This window comes from Anabrus simplex, chromosome 14 (genome assembly GCF_040414725.1).
Source record: "Anabrus simplex isolate iqAnaSimp1 chromosome 14, ASM4041472v1, whole genome shotgun sequence".
Lineage (NCBI taxonomy): Eukaryota > Metazoa > Arthropoda > Insecta > Orthoptera > Tettigoniidae > Anabrus > Anabrus simplex.
This window is the reverse complement of record NC_090278.1, coordinates 41,530,082-41,548,293: the sequence shown is the minus strand read 5'-3', so window position 1 is coordinate 41,548,293 and position 18,212 is coordinate 41,530,082. Positions and strand designations below refer to the sequence as shown.

Genomic DNA, 18,212 nt, shown 5'->3' with positions numbered 1-18,212 from the left:
TGGATATTTGAAAAACTGTCAAACTTTCTAAGACACCTAAAACTGGACCTGAGCGGTGGAAAATGAATGTCCAAAAGAACGAAATGAAGGCAGCTTTAACCAACTTCTTAGTGAAACCTGACCAGTCGGTTGAGGACATGTGGGCAGATGCTGTAAAACAGATACATCAGGCAGCAACAGTAACTCTGGGAAAAACAAAACCCGGGCGAAAATACATTGATAAACAGACTTGGTGATGGGATGATGAAGTCCAACAAGCTATCAAGGAGAAAAAGGTAGCCTTTAAGACTTGGTGGAAGACACGCCTGGATACTGACCTTCTGAGATATAAAGTGCTGAAATCAGCAGCGAAAAGAGCACAGTGGCTGCTGCAAAAGATCGTTGTTAGCAGGATCTGTACGACCATTTTGACACACCAGCAGGAGATGAGCGTTCAACCCAGGACATTGGATACGTCATGCATATCAAGGGAGCTGACGACAAATTACTACGAGACCAACAAGCTATCCTTCAACGATGGTCAGACTATTTTGCAAATATCAGCAACAAAGAATTTGATCATCCACCGATTGCAGGCTCTGATCCCGTCTATGGACCCGAGCCTTTGATTATGGTAGAGGAAGTAATGATTATCATAAAGGAGATGAAGAATGGAAGCAACTGGCCCAGATGATATACCAGCAGAAATATGCAAAATTCTTGGCAAGCCCGCTGCAGAATTTCTTGCTGCAGACTTCAACCAGATCATCATCGAGAACATGGACAACTAGCACGACAGTCCCAATCTGGAAATGTAAAGGAGACTTGAGCGACTGCTCACCATACCGCCCTATTCGACTCCTCTGCCATACACTGAAGATATTCGAAAGAGTGCTGGACAACAGGCTCAGAAACATTGTCACAGTAACATCCAACCAGTGTGGATTTGTTAAGGGCTGCAGCACAATCGATGCTATCCATGCCACACATCTATTGATGGAAAAACATAGGGAGAAGCATTTCTGGACCTAGAAAAAGCATTTGACCGAGTTCCGCATGACCTCATCTGGCGAGCTCTTCGTAGTCGTTAATATATACAGTGCAGCGTTGCAAATTCTCAAAGGCAACATTTAGGGAGGCTAAGCCCTACATGGGTAACCATACAGGATGGACCACTCCGTATAAATCAATTCGGCACAAAATCACTAACTTATACTTACATATCAATAATATTAATGAATTACTTATTTGATAAAGAAAACCTAGTATACTCATTACAGATCGACAGAGGAGCGCAAACGGGTGCAGAGCTGTTGGACCACGGACCAGCCGTGGCCACTCGAGGACCGAGACCCACTCTGCATCTACCGACCGCGACGCCACTGCGAGCTAACCTGTGAATACGCGCAATGCAGTGCCGACGTACTAGGGGAGAAATACATCTCCCTCCCGGGATAGCATGACTAACTGCTAATCAGACCTCCCACACGAACACGCCCAGCCGGTCACTCAGGAGGGCGTTGAATAGTATTTGGACTGTAATTCGATTACTTTTAGTTACCTATTTCCCAGCTCTCGTCCCGCTGCGTTCAAAGCTCTGTTGTCTTACAGCAAGTTTGCCAATATATAGGCTTTCTTCCAAACAGATGTCGTGTTCCATTAACTCCAGAGTTTCTCGGTAAAGACGAGAACGATACTGGCGGGCCGTAGCCACCACCATGGTTTCCTCAAATTTGATCCAGTAAAGCAGGGCCTCTCAAACGCCCAAAATATCAGCCGTGCAAACTGGGGAGCAAAGTGCATCGGTCCCACTCGGCTCGCCTCGTACCAACGCTTCGTCTCTGGGCTACTCGGCTAAGCTCGGCTCAACTCAGCACGGATTTGGAGCGCTACGGAGCAAGTGAGGAAGCGGGAGACAGGGGGAGTGAGCGAGACAGGGGTGGGGAAAGAGAGAGACAGCGCTATTGCTCCAAATCGAGGAGTGGGGGTCTGCACTCTGGTCAACCAAGCGAAGTCGTCTTTTGCACCGTGTACAGTGCATGCACCCTGAGAGGCCCTGCAGTAAAGTCTAGCCTTACAGTCTAAGGATATTCTACCCATCTCTTACCCACTGGACCCGGGTTCAATTCCCGGCCAGGTAAGGGATTTTTACCCGGACCTGAAGGTTGGTTCGATGTCCACCCAGCCTACGTGATTACGAAGGGTGGATGTTGTTGGAATGTCATATTTTGTTCCCCTTTGCATTAGGACGTTGCTCAATAGTACAGAACTTAGTCCTGAGATACAATAAACGATGATGATGATTATGCCCGATTCGTTGTCTGAATGGTCAGCGTACTTGCCTTCTGTTCAGAGCGTCCCGGGTCCGATTCCCGGCAGGGTCGGGGATTTTAACCTTAATCGGTTAGTTCCAGTGGCTTGGAGGCTGGGTGTGTGTGGCGAATTCAGCATTAGAAGTCATCCTAGGTAGGGCCCTCATCTTCACAGACATGCAGGTTGCCTAATAGGCCGTCTACTAGAAAAAGACCCGCACCAGGCCTCTCTGGAGGTCATACGCCATTATTATTTATGATGATAATGTTTGTTGTTTAAAGGGGCCTAAGAGCTAGGTCACCGGCCTCTCATAATGGTACGTAGACCCATGGTATGTCACACACAAGCAATGCTCCTCACACACCAAAAAACCCGAAAAGACAAAAAATCCACCGAAATTTCTTCTAATCCTAATTTAAGGAAACTGATTGAACTAGTCGGGAGTAATTTTTGGTTTTACTATTATTATTTTCTTAACTGATACTTACAGCATATTATAACGACATAAAAGAGGTGTCCCAGCGGCTAAAATGTGAAGTGGATAGCAATGATGGTGCGTTTTCTCCTACAGCAACAAAAGTTGCAAATCGCACACTTCGTACAATTTTTTAAAAACTCATTTCTTTAAAAAAATTATCCAAATTTATGAAGTGAGAGTGCAATTCGCCATTGCTAATGTCTACTATCTTTCTTTTAAATGCTCATTTGTCACGATTGATTACTTGTGAGCGCCGCAAAAGGGATCCATACTATTACTTCCGGAACATTGGTCAGTTTGTCCGGCTCCATGGCTAAATGGTTAGCGTGCTGCACTTTGTCACAGGGGTCCCGGGTTCGATTCGCGGCAGGGTCAGGAATTTTAATCTTAATTGGTTAATTTCGCTACCAGGGGGGCTGGGTGTAAGTGTCGTCTTCATGATTATTTCATCCTCAATACGACGCACAGGTCGCCTACGGCAGTCAAATCAAAAGACCTGCATCTGGCGAGCTGAACTTGTCCTCAGACACTCCCGGCACTAAAAGCCATACGCCATTTCATTTCATTCGTCAGTTGTTTCCGTTCAAGTGGATACCAAAAATGTTAAAAATCAAGGAATACATTAAGTGGTAAGTAAGACTGTCTATTGTTGTACTGATTTGTGTACTACTCCGACTCTTTATCTGCACTCTCTCCATTCCAAGGTCGTTGTTTTAAAAGAAAATTTTTCCCCTCAAATACAGTCGAGACGTTCTCTACGATAGGCAAATCTACCGACGCACAGTGAAAAGAAACCGTAATGGAAGCATCAAGAAAAGACCGTGATATGCAAATAGCCGAGAAATCTTAGTATAACATAACAATACACCTCATCTGTCTCCAGTCAAACACTTTGATGACGTCCGGCTACACCAAACTGCAGATAATTGGAAGGCTTGTCTCATCATGGGACAGTTATTCCCCACGATCTCCTGACATAACACGGCGGAGACTGCCAGCGTATTCCCTCGGGACAATTAAATTATCCCGTCCTGTCCAACTCGTACGTCCGTCTCGTGTCCTCTTGAAACGTGTAATTCATTTACGTCTATCAGCAGAGAGTTCGTAACTCACGTAGTCACTCAACTGAACTACACAAAGAGTGGGACTCGCATTAAAATTCAAGGACGAGCCTTTTATTGACGGTAAGAGTTTTACGAAGGTCCAGTATGGGGGAAACTATGCGAAAGGCAATATTACGAGTCTGTGTAGACCACAGAACCCTTAATAAATTGAAAATTATAACTAATCCACATGGCGCAACAATCCCGAAGGGTCTTGAACTTCCAAGCAACCGCTGCTTAGCGCGAGGTGTCGTGTGGTCAGGACGACGAATCCTCTCGGCCGCTATTCTTGGCTTTCTAGACCGAGGGCGCTATCTCACTGTCAGATAGCTCCTCAATATTGTAGTCACGTAGGATGAGAGAAATTAACCCTCAGATCTAGGTTTAAAAAATCTGACCTGGCCGGGAATCGAACCCGGGGCCTCCTGGTAAGAGGCATGCACACCACCCCGTACACCGCGGGGCCAGCTGAACACTGTAGCGCATAAGCAAACATTATTAACAACAACAATAATAATAATAATAATAATAATAATAATGGATAAAAAACAACACAAAGGAAAAGGTAGCTATAGATATAAGAGTAAAAAAATGGAAAGGATATTTCATATTACTAAAAAATATACAATAACAAGTCCGCCTCTGTGCTGTAGTGGTTAGTGTGATTAGCTGCCATCTCCGGAGGCGATTCCCGGCTGTGCCACGAAATTAGAAAAGTGGTACGACGGCTGGAACGGTGTCCACTCAGCCTCGGGAGGTCAACTGAGTAGAGGGGGTTTCGATTCCCTCCTTAGCCATCCTGGAAGTGGTTTTCTGTGGTTTCCCATTTCTCCTCCAGGTACATGCCGGGATGGTACCAACTTAAGGCCACGGCCGCTTCCTTCCCTCTTCCTTGTCTATCCCTTTCAATCTTCCCATCCCCTCGCCAGGTCCCTGTTCAGCATAGCAGGTGAGGCTACCTGGGCGAGGTACTGGTCATCCTCCCCAGTTGTATCCCCGACCAAGAGTCTGAAGCTCCAGGACACTGCCCTTGAGGCGGTAGAGATGGGATCCCTCGCTGAGTCCGAGGGAAAAACCGACCCTGGAGTGTAAACAGATGAAGAAAAAGAAGATATACAATAATAAATCTCTATCCTGGAACTTGAAATTAAGACAGTGGCCCGGCCATAAACTTTACATACAGCACAAACTCTTAAACTTACGAGAATTGGGGATCTTAAAAAATTAGAAAAAGTTGAAAGAAGAATTTGGAGAAAAATACTGGGACCTATGAGAAACAATGCCGAATTTAGACTACGATCGAACAGAGAGCCAGCCTATATTTAAATGTTGAAAAAGTGACAGCTCTAATGAGGAAAAGACTCCAGTTTTTGGACACATTTTTAGAATGAATAACAATAGACTAACTAAACAAATCGTCAACTTATTGAATAATTACTAATCCAAGCCAACGAGGTTCTTTCAAATTAAAAAGGATACGAAAAACGCTGGAATTAAAATTGATACGAAAGAAAACAGAACACGTTACAGAGAAGTAACACTAAATGCAGGATTTCAGGAGAGAAAGAAATGAGCAACTGGAAGAAAATAGACTCAAGAGGAAAAGGAACAACTTTCTCAGAAAATGAAGGAAGTCTGGAAACGAAGAAAGTTAAATGCAAAGAAAAGTTACTAAAGTTGATTTATCGTGCCCTCAAAAGAGTTATCCGAATAATAATAATAATAATAATAATAATAATAATAATAATAATAATAATAATATACCGAGCAACTTGGTCGTGAGGTTAGGGGCACGCAGCTGTGAGCTTGCACTCGGGAGATAGTGGGTTCGAACCCCATTTTCGGTAGCCATGAAGATGGTTTCCGGAGGTTTCCCATTTTCGCACCAGCCAAATATTTTTCAACCTCATCAGAGGAGTTAATGAGGTGAAATGAATGACGTGATATAATTATGGTAGTAGGAAGGGAGAGGGTGAAACCCGGTGCCGGCACATAGCCTACTCCTGTCGAATAGCACCAAGAGGTCTCTTCAAGGCTTAACGTCCCCATCCGACGGACGAATCACCATCAACAGCGTCACATGCCCTCACTCCATATGAGCACTGCGGAGAGGGTTTAATAATAATAATAATTTATTGAAGTAAGCAAAATATGTATGAGATATAACATAGGACTGCTTGCTTTAAACAGCCTCTGATGATGTTCATATTAGTGAGGGATGCTGAAGGGTCTTCAGTAAAGACAGTCGTATCATAATAACGTGAGTAAGACTGTTGTTAGGGCATGTTATCCGCTGCAAAGTTTCTTTCACGGATCACGGACACATTTTTTTGATGGCTTGTGAAAAGTTGTAGTTTTGCATAATTTGTGGTGGTACCCAATTAAGCAATACTCGGTTTGAAAGAGCAAGAATGTTAAGCGACACTGACCCCGAGCGCGTGACGTCAAAAGACGTCACATGTCACCAGAATTGGAGTGGGAAATTACCGAGTCGCCGCGGGGCAAAATTGATATACCTCGGGAATGCGAAGGCGTAGGACGTTGTGTCACAAGAGCACTTGCCCCAGGTGGACACAAATTATTATGTGCAGTTAATGAACATTTATAGATTGATGTTATGTTATTAGTTAAAGTTCATAGTTAATTTTTTTAATCAGATTTTATTCCTTGCTATGTTTTTTAAGACTGCAAAATCACTCCAAGCTGTCGGAAGGGTAAACTCTGAAACTACTCGTGTGATATGAATGACACTTTTACAGGCACTATCCACAGCATTTAGCTAGAAATTAAACTACAGTCATGATATCTGGTAAAATGGTTCTTTTGTGGGAAGAGCTCTAAAATTGTTATACAAATTTTCATAAATTTTGTCGAATATTGTATGGCCTATTCTTCATAAATAAAGAGTACTATGGAATAAAATATCAACAATGTCAGTAGTCGTAGAATCTTAAAAAATATGCAGTGACAAATTGTTGAACTAGGGCAAATTTTTCCAAACAAGATAAATGACATTGGCATTGTTTTCGGGATATTAATTCGTGTTATAATTACTGTAAGCTGACATGCTTCAATCTTGTAAACAAGACCTTGTTTGGAGCAAGGACAGTGTAGAATGGCAATTGTAACTCCATAGTAACTAGATTCAAGATAGAGAAACCCTGATAGGAATATAGTTAATTCCAGAGCCACAGGCATTTCCTTTTCTCTCCCTTGTCTATCCCTTCCGATCTTCCCATTCCCCATGAGGCCCCCGTTCAGCATACCAGGTGAGGCCGCCTGGGCGAGGTACTGGTCCTTCTCCCAAAGTCTCACGCTCCAGGACACTGCCATTGAGGTGGTAGAGGTGGGATCCCTCGCCGATTCCGAGAGAAAAACCAACCCTGGCCGGTAAACGGATTGAGAAGGAAAGAAGAACTTAAAAGTAACAGCGAGGTACATATTGTAATAAGAACTCCATTAAACGTAATGTAGGAAAAAGAAAATTAACAGCCGACTAGAGGGAAACATACACCGAGCTCAATAGGTGCAGTCGCTTAAGTGCGACCAGTATCCAGTATTCGGGTTATGGTGGGTCCGAACCCCACTGTCGGCAGCCTTAAAGATGGTTTTCCGTGGTTTCCCATTTTCACAGCATTTTTCCTCCAAAGTTTTAAACTGTCTCAACCTCCTGACCTGTCTCACCTACTAGCATGATGTCCGCGTTTAAAATAGTCCATGGTACTTCTGGCATCAGCCGTTCTGTCGGACAGTTAATGACAGTGTTGAATAAAAGTGGGCTCATGGCTGAACCTTGAGGTACGCCAACATGGAGACTTCCAGAGATACCTGAACTAGATTTCACTTGCGAAGAGGGACGGACATACATGTATCGGATCATTCTCACGTACTCCTCGGGAACGTTTTGACGTCGCTACGCAGCCCAGACGATCTCCCTTGGGACACGGTCGAACGCCTTCTTCAGATCAATGAACATTATGTGGAGATCCTTGCAAAGTGCAGTGTTTCGTTATCAATACTAGTTGACACACCAGGTGCGAACCCACACTGATTTCGATAGATGTTTACAAGTTTGATCTCTTGATACAGGCTTCAAGACTGAACGCTGAAAGGTTTAGGAGGATACAGTGGAGATGCACTCACGTTCTTGGAAATTATTTTATCTCTTCAAAGACATGTGAAATAATATGGAAATATCAACATAAATAAATAAAATGATTCTATGAAGAGAAGTATGCATATATGGCAGCGGGAAGTAAAGATTTAATGGCAATCGAGAATAACTACACTACAATTCTAGTTAAACGGATCCCGATTATAAAATACTAGAAATGAGATTCCAATGAAAATAATAATTTATCGGGCGAGTTGGCCGTGCGCGTAGAGGCGCGCGGCTGTGAGCTTGCATCCGGGAGATAGTAGGTTCGAATCCCACTATCGGCAGCCCTGAAAATGGTTTTCCGTGGTTTCCCATTTTCACACCAGGCAAATGCTGGGGCTGTACCTTAACTAAGGCCACGGCCGCTTCCTTCCAACTCCTAAGCCTTTCCTATCCCATCGTCGCCATAAGACCTATCTGTGTCGGTGCGACGTAAAGCCCCTAGCAAAAAAATAATAATAATAATTTAGGAAATGTAAATTACCTTTCAACACACAATTCTTATCCTGGAACAGTAAAATTTGTAATTACTTAACAGTGATGCAACCTGAAGCTTCCGAAACGAGCAATTTATACCATAAAATATTAAAGAAATAATTCCAGAGTAAAGAAAGGAAAGTCATAAGAAAATTCTTAGGGCCCAGAATTAAAAATTGAATACCACTCGGAAATATCTAAACTTCCTGATAGAATGAGACCGCAACGAATTCAATTTTTAAGCCATTTGGAAAGAACGAATAACACCAGACTTGCTTATCGAATACACGTCAAAACATTCTCGACCAAGATGGTATAAGCAAGTAGAAGAAAGATCTCCCTAAATCTGCAGGATAGATTTATAACGAGGAAAAGTGTTCACACAAGGGGATTTCAGGAAGACGAGAAGAAACCAACACGGTGTATTTGGTCGGAGTAACAGAAATTACAACAATCGATGAAACTAAAGAACAATTGGGCAGGAAGGGAAGCTCAACAAATGTTGATTACGCGTGGTCCTAACATACCAATTCGAGCAGAAGAAGAAGAAGGGAACTAGGAATAAGAAGTTAAGTATTGAAGTGTATAGCTACACTAAATAGGTACAGTTATAGACAGATTATTGTTATTATTATTATTATTATTATTATTATTACTAAAAACAAAAAACAAGCTAGATACTGCCTAAGAGCAATAGTTACGCTTCAGTTCTACATTGCAATTAAGCCTATCCTAAAATTATATTCATTACTCTGTAAAATATTAAAGCGATCTTACTGACAGTGCTGAGGGTGGTATACAACCTTGAGGTGACGTATTATCATGAGCTTCCAGCGTGCCCCGCAGTTAAAGCTGAACGTTTCTCTAATACTAGATCACAAGGATAATCCAGCTCTTCCTATGTTCATCTCAACAGAGCTCCATATTAACTGTTTTAAAACTCAATGTGACAACACACTCATGTAAAATGAAATCAAATCAAGTATTTCGACACTGATAATTGAATTTAAAATCCGAAAACGGGTTCTGAAATAAAATTTAGTGTGCTGATACGACTGTATATGACTAATTTTAATAATAAGCCTATCCTAATCACAACAATACAATTCTGGTAGGAGCTTAATTTCTGGAGAGTTGTTTTCCCTACTACATAAATATTTAGCAACAATACAATATGTATGTTCATTTCTAGTAAAATAACTACACTACGATAATTATAAACTGGCTTCAGACGTATCGTAATTACAAAGGGTTATTACTACGCCCAAACAGATATTAAAATTTATTGCCGTTAAAAGTTGAAATTCAGAAGAACTACACAAGGATTACATAATAATAATGTCCTTTCTTACGTCCCACTAACTACTATTATTGATTTCGGAGACGCCGATCTGCCGAAATTTTGTCCCCAAGTGTTCTTTTATGTGCCAGTAAATCTACTGGTACGAGACTGACATAATTTGAACACCTTCAAATACCACCGGACTGAGCCAGGATCGAACCTGCCATGTTGGGGTCAGAAGGCCAGCGCCTTAACCGTCTAAGCTATTCAGCTCGGCACAACAAAACTAAATACGTGGAATGATTATTATAATGATTATTAGTATGTTTAATGTTGAAAATATTTCTATCAGACAAAGTAAAAAAGTTAAAATTAAGCAATTTTTCAATTGTGCCAAGTTGAAGGACTGCAGTGCCCAGAAAGGTTTCAAATTCTTCTTCTTCTTAATCTGCTTACTCAGCGACTGATCCCAACTCTACCGCCTCAAGGGCAGTGTCTTGGAGCTTCAGACTCTGGGTCGGGGGATACAACTGGGGAGGATGACCAGGCGGCCTCGCCTGCTATGCTGAACTGGGGCCTTGTGGAAGTATGGGAAGATTGGAAGGGACAGGCAAGGAAGAGGGAAGGAAGCGGCCGTGGCCTTAAGTTTTGTACCATCCCGGCATTTTCCTGGAGGAGAACTGGGAAACCACGGAAAACCACTTCTCAGTTGACCTCTCGAGGCTGAGTGGACCCCGCACCAGCCCTCATACCACTTTTCAAATTTCGTGGCCGTGGCAGCTAATCACACTAACCACTACACCACAGACGGGACCTCTAATTTCGAAAATCACTTCCTGCCTAAATACAATTCCGGAAAAACGGCCTAAAACTGCTTATTTCATTACGCGTTTTCCTTTTTATTCACATCCTAACCAAATTCACATAATTCTTTCTCTAATGTGTTTCGTGGTTCAATACTCTCACGCTTTTTTAATTTTTTGAAAAATGTCTGCACCGAATGTAGTTAAAAGTGAAACTCGCATTGATTCACATTAGTGCTCGTAGCGGTGCTTAAGTGAAACAATGCACTGACACCCACATTAGCGCTCCTAGTGGTAGAAAAAGGCAAACTGCTAATCTAATCGATCGGATAACGATGATTAAGAAAAGGATAGTATTGTAATTTTTAGAAATAAATAAAGAATATATTCTCATAGTTTATTATAATTTACTTACCTAAAATTCATTGCTCATATCCTTAGCATATTTTCAACATTGAGTTGCTTGCCTGAAGGTCTAATTCTCTAATAGAAATTAAAACTGTCGTTTTGCTGGATTATTGAAAGGTTACCGATACACAAGGATAAAAAAGATGACAAGGTGCCGTAATTTAGCACAAAACTGGGGTTATTTAACTCTTGTTTAAGAACGTTTCGATGTCAGCCGACTGAGGTTCGGTTTCATCCCGCAGTCAAACATGTAAGGTGATCCCTTATCCAATTCCGTCTGATTGATTAATTGATTGACTGTGATCAAACAATAACTTTGCTGTTTTACCAACTGATGGAAATACATTCGCGGGGGAGTAAAGCGTAACCAGAGCCCCCCCTGCCGTCAACGTGTGGCGGGTTGAGTTGTGCGGCTCTGCTTCATGTGGTCCCGTGTTACTATGGAAACTTGCAACACTTGGTCACGCAACATGAACATCAACAAAGAAATGTTTCACTTAAAAATAGTTGCTTTATTGTTATCGAGCTACTTCTGTTCTTGTCATTGAAGAACAGAAGTAAACAATCCCATCTAGAAATGATACATTTTGTTTCGATTCCCGGCAGCAGTAGAATATTAGAAATTGTGTAAGGAATTTTACTATCATTCTCTTTAGTTGTATAATTAATAATAATAATAATAATAATAATAATAATAATAATAATAATAAAACTCCCTTCGGCAGTAAAAATAAACTTAAAACTACGCTTTATAACTTAGTGTGTGTCTTACGTCAATGGATGTCACCTAAGGCATGTTTACCGCGACTTTTACGAATATCGATTTCTTTTCGACGCTGGCACTACAGACAAGCGCACAACGTCGAAAAAATGGACTGTTGGCACTTGTAGGGTTTATACACTGCCTGACAAAATGAAGCACCCAGAAAGGGAGGAGAAAACGAACGTTTGAGGAATCATTTGAGGCGAATGGAAGAGGATAAGTTAGCTAGGAGAATAATGGACTTGGTCATGGAGGGTAAGAGAAGTAGAGGGAGGTCAAGAACACAATGGTTAGATTCAGTTTCTAATTTCTTAAGGCTGGAGATATAGAACTAAACAAATAGAGGATTGTGGCGGAGTTTAGTAAATTCACAAAGACTTTGACTCAAGCTGAAAAGCATAACAGTCTGTAATGAAGATGTACCGCGTGAGCAGAATAAAGCGGAACCGCTCCATCCTGTGAGCGGGAATTCCTGAGTGAGTAAGACGACCGGCGCCAGGTTTCAGTCTTTGTTGAACGTTTGCAAACGTAGCGCGTGTTTCGTTGGTGACATCAGTACAGTGTGTGAATTCAGTGAAATGGCTCAGGTGGCTCAGTCGGGTATGCGTATTCCGTTCCTCAACGTCCCATACGTCCATTCATAAAGTGCGAGGGCCGTAAGGAGATTATTTCAAGAGAAGTTTCTTGATGTTCAAGTTCCAGGTCGGACTCCGATTCATAGATTAGTAAATAAATTCTTGATAAGAAACGTAATAAAGCACGCAGAGTACTCACACAAGAAACTGTGGGTAACGTTGGTAAGGCTTTGGAAAGGTTCCCCATAAAATCACTTCGACAACTTGCTCAAGAAATGGACATTTCCTATGCTTCTGTTCGAACGGCTACAAAGTTGCTGAAGTCAGGGCCGTATACAATTACTGCACTGCAGAGAACTTACACCGGGTGACCCTGCATTACGAATGCGATTTTGTAAATGGGTTTTGAATGCGATACATGACGGAGACATTGACCCTAACGCAATGTTCTTTTCAGAAGGGAGGCAGTTTCAAAATCTCCTGGCGTGATATAAGTGAGTACTAATATTTCTTGTGTTGTTTATTTGTTTGTTTATTGTTTGTTTTTTGTTAGTAATAGCTTACGCGACAATGTATTTACTGCGGACTTCCAGTCACGCACCTGCCGCGTGCAAGCTGCAGTTCCGGGCTGCAGGACCGGTTCCGCTTTATGTTGCTCACCCTGTATGTATAAACAATCATTTAGTGTTCCTTATAATTTTATTAGTTGAAATAGTACTTACATTGAACGTCTAGGAGCAGCGAGGCGTTGAGTGGTTGTGGGAGAGTCACATGATAAACAAGGCACGTGATGGTGGCGTTGTGGTGGGCTCGAAGAACTCTGGTGAGTCTGGCCTCACTGCGCACATGTTGGTGAGGATCCTCGCTGGTGGTGGTGTTGAGTACCAGAGGAGGAGCTGGGTTACTCAGTAAGAGTCTCCAACTAACTTTAGGAGCAGGATGTCCGCCCTCAACGACACACCAGACACTGAGGGCTGCATCCTCAACCACCGGCAGGAACACATTACCAGGATCAAGTCTTCGGCCATCTACCTCGAAGTACAGAGACTTCGGCGGTTCTGAAACAAACAAAAAAACAACCTAATTTCGTCTTCAGAGCTCCTAACCATAATTAAAATAATAATAATAATAGGACCTGCACTACTCCACAGCATTCATTATAAATAGGTCAGATAACTCGTCTTGAGATGCACGTCGTAGTTATATTGTATTTCCTGCCCTTTTCAATGGTTTTATGAACATTTACTAAGAAACGCGTTATGGTGTGCCGGAGTTTGAAGTCAGAATTCAACCATTCTGACGTCATCGAGCCGTCTGTTTGGTAAAACTCTATCCATATAGTCCCCATTCACTTTATTTTATCCTGCATTTCTTGATGTAAAGCTTGATATTGTGTCGCAGAAGGCAAAGGTATTTTTAATCGCACTTCTTCTATATAGGGAGGGTATCTCGTGAGCACATAGGTTACTCTCGAAGGAGCGTTCTATGCCAGGCAGAGAACTTTTTTTACGATACATGGCCTTCAGTCTTTCTGGTGTAGCTAGATTATCCTCCGATGCATAATGTCTAAAGCGTATGTCATGATGGGGGTCTGTTAGTACGTCCACTTTTTCTCTTAACAGCATGTGAGTTATTAGGACTGCTCTTCCATCTGTTGAATATATTTGAAGGCTGGAAAAGGTTAGAGAATCAAAGAGTATCTAGCAGGGAGTAGTATTCTTCTGTTATCAGAGGAAATGTATACTCTCTGGCTTAACAGGTAGTAATCAAACATAGCTGCATGAAATGGCATTACTAAGGATGACAATCACACGTATCAGAATATTAATTAAAGTGCTAGTCGCTTAGCAACCTGCTAAGTACAGAATGTATTGCGGGTTAGGGTAAGTCTCCTCCTGTAAGTATTGGAGTAATCATTATTTTAATGATCTGATTTTACGATTACTCAAAGCTGACTGAAGTTAGATACCTATGAATGGCTCGTGATTCACCGGTAGCTGATTCCGGAGAGAACAAAAGAAGAATGAAGCAAATTGGTCCAGTGGAAGGGAAGGACGGATTTTCCTACGCTGCTTTTAGTAAACTCTTTTTCATATGTGAATAATAATAATAATAATAATAATAATAATAATAATAATAATAATAATAATAATAATAATAATAATAATAATTGTTACGGAGTTATCCGTGGAAGTCAGAGGTGAAAGAAGGTGCGGGCTGGAATGGGTCTAACTACAAGTCCGAAAGATGAATTTAAAATTTAAATAAAGGTTATATTTTCAATAGACAACAAGAGTTAACAAAAGTTTACATAGAATTTGAAACTTAACAAGTCTTATATTAACAGCTACCGGATAAAAGTTATATTTTTCTTGGATTGCTCTCAAAGCTGTCTGAGAGTCGCTCAATATTTGCGCAGTACAACTGTGTTTTTTAATCCACATAACTGCCTGTTGTATAGCGCACAATTCGGCTTGAAAGACTGAACATGAGGGAGATAGTCTAAATTTTTTTAAAGAAGTATTAAAATGTACATATGATAAAATGACATTTACAATAAGATACAAAAGTTGAAAACTAGAAAAGCGGCTGGAATTGATACGTCTTCTGGGGATATACTAAAGACAGTAGGTTGGGATATAGTAACATTTTCTGAAATACTTATTTGATTATTGTTTGCATGAAGGAGCTATACTAAATGAATGGAGAGTTGCTATATTAGCCCCTGTGTATAAAGGAAAGGGTGGTAGACATAAAGCTGAAAATTACAGGCCAGTATGTTTGACATGCCTTGCATGTAAGATTTGGGAAGTCGTTCTTTCTGATTATATTAGACATGTTTGCGAAATTAATAATTAGTTCGATAGAAGGCAGTTCGGTTTTAAGAAAGGTTATTCCACTGAAGCACAACTTGTAGGATTCCAGCAATATATAGCAGATATCTTGGATTCAGGAGGTCAAATGGACTCTATATCTCGATTGACCTGTCTAAAGTATTTGAGAGGGTGGATCATGGGAGACTACTGGGAGAAATGAGTGCAACTGGACTAGACAAAAGAGTGACTGAATGGGTTGTTATATTTTTAGAAAATAGACTTCAGAGAATTAGAGTAGGCGAGGCTTTATCTCACCCTGTAATAATTAAGAGGGGAATTACTCAAGGCAGTATTATTGGACCTTTATGTTTTCTTATACTGTATTCCCATATAAAGTATATGAGTAAAGAAGTGGAATCGGAGGTAAGGCTTTTTGCAGATGATGTTATTCTGTACAGAGTAATAAATAAGTTACAAGATTGTGAGTAACTGCAACGTGACCTCGATAATGTTGTGAGATGGACAGTTGGCAATGGTATGATGAAAAACGGGGTTAAAAGTCAGGTTGTGAGTTTAACAAATAGGAAAAGTCCTCTGTTTTAATTACTGCGTTGATGAGATGAAAGTTCCTTTTGGGGATCATTGTAAGTATCTGGGTGTAAATATAAGAAAAAATCTTCATTGGGGTAATCACATAAATGGGATTGTAAATGAAGGGTACAGATCTCTGCACATGGTTATGAGGGTGTTTAGGGGTTGTAGTAAGGATGTAAAGGAGAGGGCATGTAAGTCCCTGGTAAGACCCCAACTTGAGTATGGTTCCAGTGTAGGGACCCTCACCAGGATTGCCTGATTCAAGAACTGAAAAACAAAAACAAAGGAAAGCAGCTCGATTTGTTCTGGGTGATTTCTGTCAAAAGAGTAGCGTTACAAAAATGTTGCAAAGTTTGGCCTGGGAAGAATTGGGAGAAAGAAGAGGAGCTGCTTGACTAAGTGGTATGTTCCGAGCTGCCAGCGGAGAGATGGCGTGGAATGACATTAGTAGACGAATAAGCTTTAGTGGCGTTTATAAAAGTAGGAAAGAGCACATTATGAAGATAAGGTTGGAATTCAAGAGGACAAACTGGGGCAAATATTCATTTATAATAAGGGATTCCGTATGTGTTAAAAGAAGTACTTGCAGAATTTAGAATGAAATGTTTTTAGACCTGTAATGAATTCACGGAACCCGCGATAGAGATCCCAGAGTAGTAAATTGAAACTAGCTTTGCATTATATCAAAGTAGCCATCTCGAGGTTCCTGGGTGTAAAGGACAGCACCTTGCAAAACATCGAGAAACGGCTCTCCACATAAGGGGAAGTACTTGAAGTAAATGAGATCTTCCTATTCAGAAAACACTCGCATCAAAACCTGTTCCTTTCAGTATCCCACTTATCTTGCACATAATTTGATATCTGTGGTTTCTTCAATCATTAGTTTAATTTTTCATTTCATTTTCTATCGTACTACAGAAAAGATGCTTAAGAGGTAATGATGATTCGATCTGAGAATGGGCGGTACAAATGTAGGCGAAAGAAGCGCAAGTAGCACAAACTAAACCTCAAGACCTAATAATGCCTAAGAAAGGAACAATGAGAAAGGCAAAGAAGGACAAATAAAACAAATAAAACGCACCATTTTCTGGCCTACAATGACCCAGAATGAACAAATGGACACTCAAGGAAAGAAGTACTTTTTCTCAACTGTCGGGCCTTAATAATCACTCACGTAGGGCCAGTATTATAACAGAGGTTTAAACTGTGGGTTCACTTTAAAATTCGGTTTATCTCTTACTCGCGTATTATAAAACTTAACCTTAAGTTTAACTAGAGATTAATTTTACTGCCACTCATCTACCATTTAAACTGAAGTTTAACCTTACAACATGGCAGAACGAATGGATCTTGAAGATTCTTTTGAGGTGTTTGAAGAAATACTAAGCAATGACGAAGAAGTGGTTCAAATTATTGAACGAGCACGGGCACAACGAGTTTTCCGAGCAAGGGGTCGTCACTTTCATATATGGAATGAAAAATAATGTTAAATAGGTTTAGGCTTGCAAAACAGACTTTCGTAACCCTATTTCAGCAAATTGGTGCTAGAAAAAACATGCAACGAAAAGGTAAGAATGTAAAAATGTTTTGAACTCTTTGAATGTCAAAAGTGTAAATTTTAGAAAATAAAGTAACTTCCTTCTATTTCATAAATCATGCTGTAGAACCCCTCAGTCAGCTACTAATAGCATTGCAGTTTTATGCCTCCCGTAGTATGTTTATTAAAATGGGAGATTTTGGAGGAATTCATAAGGCCACTGTTTCACGGACTATATAAATATTTCTGTACTAATTGCACAAACAATTCTATTTCCTTACAAGTAAAATTCGGACAACGTCTATTGCTTTTATCCGCCATTTTACCTACAACAAGTAAACAAAACATTATCGACAGTCATTTTTTCTGGCAAGTCACTGCTACCAAGATCGTATATTTCCTTCTTCACCTCAGTTTAACTTACGCTGGTCATTATAAGACTCAACATAGGTTTAAACTCAAGTTACAGTTTTACTCAATCTTCAGTTTAAACCCTCATTATAATGCCGGCCCTTAACAACACAGAGAATCTGAAAACCGATTTCATAACTTTGCCTTTCTGACTATTAAGTATCATAATACTTGTTAATTAGCTTGTCTCACCTCGTTCTACAGCGGTGACAGTTGTGTCATCCTGGCAAACATCCTAGAGAGGAGCATGTAAATTACATGTCAACATCAATGTTCACACACAGTTCATTACGTGCTATTCATATTTGCAATGCAGATTTTCCTACGTCTATAATGCGACATAACTTTGTAATGGCGCTTGAATGTACCCTAGGGCGGTAACAAATCACATTTACCGCGCCATTATCATTCATAATCAAAACTGAGGGAAATACTAAATGAAAGCTCAGGATCAATTGAATGGGTGCTCGCGAAAACGGGCTAACCAACATTATGTCAGAACAGAAATAAATAA

At 40.8% G+C, this 18,212-nt stretch overlaps 1 protein-coding gene across 2 annotated transcripts in view; it reads right to left on the bottom strand.

Moving 5' to 3' along the window:
- The window catches only part of LOC136885279 (MAM domain-containing glycosylphosphatidylinositol anchor protein 1), a 187,812-nt gene that overhangs the window by 62,183 nt on the left and 107,417 nt on the right, over positions 1-18,212 (bottom strand). For both annotated transcript variants that reach the window (XM_068230236.1, XM_067157783.2), the window contains exon 3: positions 13,063-13,398. In XM_068230236.1, coding sequence (XP_068086337.1) covers positions 13,063-13,398 — 336 coding nt within the window. The remainder of the gene's footprint in view (positions 1-13,062; positions 13,399-18,212) is intronic.